Here is a 7,500-nt window from a genome sequence, read left to right as displayed (position 1 = left end):
TATTCTTAAATCTCTCTCTATAATTGCAGCACAATGGAATTACCAGATAAGCATCTTGGGATGCAGTTAGGAAATGTGAAAGAGACACTCGTGACACCTCCAAGACCCCATCATCCTGAGCAGCATGTTGAAGATGCTACTCTAAACACCAATGAGGAACCTAATACTCCCTTGAGCAAACAGCAGGTGAGTGGGAGGGCATTCTCTCCTATTCCCACTCAGGAGGAGACATTCCCTGATGATAGCATTGCAGGAGAAGCACTTTGCAGGATTGTAGGGGAAAATGAGGTTGCTCCCAGTATAGAGAAAACAGAGGGAGAGGATCTTAGTAGAGACAAAACAGACATTGAAAAAGTCAAAGTGAAAAGATCTCAAAGGAAGAAGGTGAACCATTATCGGAAACGGATTATTTTCTCCCCAAGAAAAAGGTCAGCAGCTCTGAAGGTCCTTTATTCACAGAAGATGCCAAGGCTGGAAGATGATTTCAAGGTAATGCAAAACTCAGAGTTGCCTCTTGTTATTGGAGAGAATGAAGAAGAAAAGGGAAAAACTCCAACAACAATACTTGAAGATAGAAAAGAGAGTAAACCAAGTGATGCTGATTCTAGGCAGAGATCCTCGCCCACAGAATCATCAACAGTGGCCAGTAGAGATAGAGCTCAGAATTGCTGTAAGGTAAAGAGCTCCTCAGCACCAAGGTCTGTAAAACTTCAGCGATTTTTATCTCTCTGTCGAAGCATTGGCTGGTTTCCTGAAATGCCCAGTTCACAGGATGTGTTGCCACATGACAAGCCTTTGCAGAACACGAAGCCTGGCAGAAGGGGTAGAAGGAAGAAGCGTATCTTTCCACTTTATCCTGTGCATACCATTGTTAGGAAACTCTCTAGGACAAAGTATTGGAAGAAAAGTTTGCTAGATATCATAAGGAGAAGGAAAGAAGATTTTACTTTCCACAAGCCAGAAACAGTAATGAAGGTTAAAGGTAAAGATTCCAAGAAAACTAGACTAAATCCAAGTGAACACTCCAATCTGAAAGTGGACTCCAAAGGATTAGACACACACAGGTATGTGGAGTATGATGATAAAGGCCCAGATCTTAGGACAGCTGAAGAGCAGCATATTGGTGTAACAAATGAGGGATGTATGCCTTCACCTAGGGCTGAAATTCAGAGATCATCTCTGAGGAGGAGTTCAAGATGCAAAGAAAAACACGATCTCTCTGACAGTAAGAGGTGGCTAAGACATACAAGAACCATGAATAATCACTCAAGTGGCTCTTCATCAAAAGCTAGGACAGGCTATAAAAAAAAATGCTCAACTCCCAAATCCATGAGCTCTGATTTTCCCAAGGAACAAGACCAAGAAGGAAGTGGCAGGGTGAGAAAGATGGATGGTGGGGATAGGGGTATGTATGAAACTAGGGAAGATGAGTCCTTTATCAGGAAGGGTGTCTCATATACTCTGAAACAGAAACTCAAGTTAATGAGAGGGTGCTTTGCATTCTTTTCTGTTTCATCAGATGAAAGTCAAAGGAAGATTGCCTCACTTCTGTCAGTAGAGATAAGGAAGATGGAAAGGATTTTGTTAGACTCTAAGGGCAGTGCAAACGATACAAGAGAAGATATACAGGAAATGGGAAGCTTGTCAACGTTAGATGGAGTTGGAAAGTATGATCTGCAAGGAAGTGATTCATTGATTATGACTCGCCTCTTTGAAGACAGTAATACACCACAGAGTGAAACAGAAGTTCAAGCACCATTGTTGTCAGAACAAGTAGTACAGTCAGAGGAGGTAGAGATTGCTTTGAACATCGTAAAGAAGGAAACTGAAAGTCGGAAGTCACAAGTACTAAGGGGGAAAAAAATAGCTGACACAGATATAAGGGGACAGATGAGGACAGTGACAAATTGCACAGCAGTGGCATCAAAATCAACTGCAACACCTTTATTATCAAAGAAGTACAGGAAAAGGAGAACACTTATTAGCAGGAGAGTGAAAAGTCATGGGAAAGGGCAGAGAGCTGATAGAACCAGTAATGGTGCAACACCTGTGCAAAGGGAAACAAATGATGGTGGAGCATCAGGAATTGAAGGAGAGTCCTCCATGGATATTGGTATGAGTTTGAGTAAGAATATGCTGGAAATAAAGGGTTCCACATGTGTTGATAAAGAATTAAGTGGAGGGGCAAACATTACCTCAGTATCAGAATCAGCAATCACTTCAACACCCACCCAATCAAAGAGGAAATATAAGAAAAGAAGAACACTAGTTGGCCTGAGAAGGAAAAGGCATGGGGCAGGGCAGAATGAGAAAATTTACATTTCAGCTGCTTCAAACCAAAGAAAAGGAAATAGTTTAGCTCCAATGAAAATGAAAGTAAATGGTTTAGAAACATCAGGAATCAAAGAAGAATCCACTGTGAATGTAGGAACCAGTGAGAGTGAGAACTTTCAGGAGGCATTGGATCCAAGCTGCATAAATCTTGAATTAGGCAGAGGAACTGCCGCAACAGAATGCCCAATAGATTTTGTTAACTTCCTCGATGATGTGACTTGCTCTGAGTCAGAGAACACCCTCTTCTCTGAGCTATCTGAAATTGAAGAGGAAGCAATCTCTGCTTTGGCAAAGGAAGGACAAACCTATGCTAATCTATTTGAAAATGAATGTGGTGCTGTTGATGGGACTCTAGAGGCTGAACTGGAAGGGAATGATTTAGGGGATAAAGGACACTTACCTGAGGGTTGCCTAGAAGACTTTGCTCTTACACATGACCTACGTGCACAGCTCATGAGAGACCTGGACCTCTCAAGCAGTTTTTCTCCAGTGAGGAGTGAGAATGAAGATGCTTATTTTGATCATGAATTGGGAAAAGAGGAAGGACACACAAGTGTTCAGATCAGTTCTCTTGTTCTTGGCAGTGTTGACAACCAAAGTTGTAATTATCCAAAGAATTGTAATGTAAATGTTGAGTTTGAGACTGTAGCTGATGAAGGTAATAATGAAATGCAGAGAGTCGATGGTCAGGATGAAAATACCATAGATTTGACAGAGGCAGAGAATGTAGCAGTAAAACTGGATGAGTCAGAGCCATGCACTGGCCTTGTTACAAGTACTAATGCTAAGGGAAATCACCAGGAAGCCATCACCTCACAAAATGCAGAGGATGAGCTTCAAAAATCAACCCAAAACCCACCTGACATTGCAGACGAGGAAGACAATATTGGCAGAAAAGAATCGGAAGAGCCCAGATTGGGATGTAAAACGGACGTGGAAGAGAATTGGAATGAAGAGCAAGATGTGGATGATAAACAGGAGAAAGAGGAAAGAAATGAGGAAGGGAAGAGAACATCCTCTGTATGCAAGGATCAGGACTACTTAATAGAAAATGATGAGAAGGACAGTCTTGCATCATTGATAAGTGAGAGTAAGTTTGAAGTATGATACTCTTTAATAGATATATAGTAGAACTTATCCCCCCTCCCTAAAACTTTGCAACATTTGAAATCTGCTGTAGGCTATAAAGGAATATTGTTAATTTTTTGTTTATTTACTTTTTTCAGATCCTAATGCCAAGGGGGATTTAAATCCAGTGTCAGATTCAGATTGTGAAGATGTGCTTTCAATCTATGCTCAGAGTGTGGCAGATCTGTAAGTGTTGTGTTACATAGCCCCTTATTGTGTGCTGCTATACTACTTGTTATCAGTCTTGTACTCTCTTAAGTAGATATGACAAGAAATTATATATACTCCAATTATATTCTTGCATAGACCACTGGATAACAGATTTAATTCTACTCTCTCCAGAGTGGGCTCAGTGTCGTTATAAGAATAATACATCCAACTTTTACGCATGACTTCACACCATATCAGTATAATTTCAAATAATATTTTAAACACAAAAATTAAATTTTACATTTAATAGAAGTACTTATACATTTAGGGCATACTTATTGACTCCTTGCTGACTGAGCACTTGTGGAGCCAAAATTCACAAAACGATATTACAATGGACATGTACTTGGTGCCAGTGAGTTAAATTAGTTCATTTGAAAGGACCACAGAAACAGAAAAAAAAAACAAGCAGTAAGTTGTTAGATAGTGTGAACAAATAAGTGGACAAGTGCAAGTTAAATTGATTGAAAGCTAATTATGCAATGTGGTTATAAAGAATGTTGAAAGGTCAGTAAACTTCATGACAAACATCTTTTTATTTTCACTCTTTCATGTATATCAATAATAAAAAAAAAGATCTTTCTCTCTCAATCCCTCCTCCCTCCCTTTCTTTAACCCTCTTCTTTCCTAACACTCAATCTTCTGTTTCTTACCCTTGTTCATTTTACCTCACTTAGGGTATCCTAAGTAGTAATTGGTTGGTTTAGTATGCCTGATGTATATATTTTATGATTATCAGGGATAGTGACTTGGAGAATGAAGCAGCAGCTTGGAAGGAGGATATGGATGAGACAGAAATCCTGGATGAGTATCCTGACAGTGCATTGCAACCCTGGAATGAACATAGTCCATCCCTAAACAGTCCTATAGAGGATGCTAGAACTGTTACAAATGATCCTGTCAGCAAGCTCTCAGTCATCTCTAAGACTGCCAGTAATGAGAGTGCAAATAATCTAGTTATAGCAATGAGTGAGTCGGAGAAGGAAGGGGAAGAAGAGGAAGAGTCTAATGATGAGGACTCAAGAAGGTTTTTAGGAAGGAGTAGTAGTGACATGGAGAGGAAACCAGAGAATGATGACAAATTGTGGGAAGGAGAAGCCAGTGGGGAGGCTAGTGGTCGCCTTAGAGCTGAAGGGGGTTCTCAACAGGAAGTGAGTTATGCTCAAAGTATGTCTTCTGCCTGTGGGAAGGGAACACTGGAGGAAGGGAAAAGTGGCAGGGAAGAGACTCAGAAGGATACAAATCAGAGCAGGGAGATTGAAGACAGAGTGAGCAATGATTTTGAGATGGGACAAAAGATGGCAGAGGACTTTGGAGTGAATTATGCGACTCAGACAAGCATTGTGGGTGGAAAGATGATTAAAGAAGGAAATGAGATGCCTGTTGTCGCAGGAGCAGAGATAGAAGGGAATGAAGAGGATGTTTCAACACAGATTCCCCAGCCAGTGAAGCCTTCAAATTACTGTCACAAGGCTGTAGATCGAGGATGGTGTGACAGGAGCATCTGCCGGTTCAGGCATGAGGTTAGTTCATTTTCCAAGTTGTTTTTTTAGCTTTAAGTTGAGAGAAAAGTTTGTACCTTTGATTTGGAATTTCAAATTGGTCCAAGGGACAAGAAAATGAAATGGGAGAACTTACTGAATCAAGGAGCTTGCTGGTTAATCCAACAAGGGACAACTTGAAATATTCTAAGACAGAGAAAGCAAAACATACTAATAAATGAATGAATAGATCTCAAGCTTATTAAGTAGAAGAACATTATTGTTATGTAAACTTCAGCTACTTAATGTTGAGTGTTGGATTGCATTCTCACAAATTATAGACATTGTATAAACATATTTAGAATTTAAAAAAAGAGACAAGAAAAGAATTATTCTTTCACTCTTTTTTTCATGCTCTCTCACTGCCCTATCTCCCTTATTTTCTCTCATTTGCCCTCCCTCCCTCTCATATCCGTCCACTATCCTTCTCTCTCATTCTTCAGTTCTCCCACTCACTCACTCTTTCTGTCTCTCTCCCTCTCTCCTTTCCCTGCAGATGTCAGAAGAACTGGAAGCATACTACAGTCAGCTGGTTCTTTACTACGTGTCACGGGGAAAGGCATACTGGGGTTGGAGAGTCCTTGGCTACAACACTGTCACCACTGTCAACACCCCATATTTGAGAATTAATATCCTCATGCCTCTTGCACGACACCTAGTGCAGGGTAACTTTAAGGATGTAAAGGTTGGCAGTTGAGCTTTCTACTTTTTTCTTCTTCTCCTTCTTCTTCTTTCCCTTTTTTTTTCTTTTCTTTTCTTTTCTTTTTTTTTCTTTTCTTTTCTTTTTTTTTTTTCTTTCTTTTCTTTTCTTTTCTTTTTCTTTCTTTTCTTTTCACTTTTTCTTTTCTTTTCTTTTTCTTTTCTTTTTTACTCTTTTTCTTTTCTTTTCTTTTCTTTTTCTTTTCTTTTCTTTTCTATTTTTCTTTTCTTTTTTTTTTTCTTTTTTTTCTTTTTTTTCCTTTTTTCTTTCTTATTTTTTTCTTTCTTTTCTTTTCTTTTCTTTTTCTTTTCTTTTCTTTTCTTTTCTTTTTCTTTTCTTTTCTTTTCTTTTCTTTTCTTTTCTTTTCTTTCTTTTTTTTCTTTCTTTTTTTTTCTTTTTCTTTCTTTCTTTTTTTTCTTCATGGTCATCTGGTTAGTGTTGTTGAGTGCATTTTTATTTTGTTTATTCATTTGTTTATTTTGAAAGGACAGGCTTAATTTATGCATTGATGTTAACACAGTGGTATTACATTTTTGCCCCATTAGCAATTACTGGGTTAAGATCCCAACTAACCCTATCCCTCAGTTTATCTGTTTCCTTAATTAATGGAAAGATACTTCTTAATTTTTTATTGGTATTAGTATTTTTATGATATGGTAATCATAATGTCAATAATGATAACAATTGTATCAGTTAGAAAGCAAAATGCAGCAGATTTAAGGAATTTGGAAATTGGTGAGGTCATTTAGGGCATACTTATTGACTCCTTTGTGACTGAACACTTGTGGAGCCAAAATTCACAAAACAATACTACAATGGATATGTACTTGGAGCCAGTGAGTTAAATTAGCTTATTGGAAAGGACAACAGAAACGGAAAAAAAAAACGTGTAGTAAGTTGTTAGATTGTATTAACAAATAAGTGGACAGGTGCAAGTTGAATGATTGAAAGCTAATTATACAATGTGCTTAGGGATGACACATTACAAACAGTTAAAAAGAATGTTGAAAGTTTAGTAAACTTAATGACAAACAATGGAAAGGAAGAGCTTCAACTGTACGTACCCTATGTGGCCACATAAAGATAAACCCTCTTCTTTCAGTAGTCTTAAGTATGGTAACTAGATTCTTTTGTAAGTTTGGGCCCACCAATGTATGGAATGGATAAAGGCCAACCATTGTTTTAGGGTTGATTATCATTGCTTTTTCACATTTATTTATTTTGTTTCCTTATTTGTAGATATACCATGAATATCCATATATGAATCAACTTAAAACAAAAGTACCTAAGTTACTGTTACTCTTAAGGTCCCTTCACACATCACGCCACTGCTCGACATTTCAAAGTTACGAGCTCTTTGTGAGGCTGGCAAGGGGTTTGAGGCTTATAAGCTGTTGAGTGCGTGCTATACCTCCTTCCCCCAATATTTGTTGCAGATCCTCTTGCGAGAGTTTGTTAGGTGAGTTCTTTAGTCTTTATTTACTTACATGTATTTTTATGTAATTGACCATTGATATTTCCTGATTCGCCTATATTGCTTCTTTGTATTTGTACACACCCATGCATGCATGGAATGCTGTTTTTCTA

At 38.3% G+C, this 7,500-nt stretch overlaps 1 protein-coding gene across 1 annotated transcript in view; it reads left to right on the top strand.

Annotated features, from left to right (window-relative positions):
* Positions 1–7,500, top strand: part of LOC113802811 (uncharacterized) — a gene marked incomplete in the record, with an annotated part of 59,601 nt that overhangs the window by 6,900 nt on the left and 45,201 nt on the right. The window contains 5 exon segments of the mRNA XM_070121124.1: positions 30–3,424; positions 3,561–3,648; positions 4,412–5,195; positions 5,710–5,898; positions 7,221–7,372. Coding sequence (XP_069977225.1) covers positions 30–3,424; positions 3,561–3,648; positions 4,412–5,195; positions 5,710–5,898; positions 7,221–7,372 — 4,608 coding nt within the window.

This window comes from Penaeus vannamei, chromosome 4 (assembly GCF_042767895.1).
Source record: "Penaeus vannamei isolate JL-2024 chromosome 4, ASM4276789v1, whole genome shotgun sequence".
In the NCBI taxonomy this organism is placed as follows: Eukaryota; Metazoa; Arthropoda; class Malacostraca; order Decapoda; family Penaeidae; genus Penaeus; species Penaeus vannamei.
Note: the sequence above shows the minus strand (reverse complement) of the source record. Positions and strands in the feature narration are given on the sequence as shown.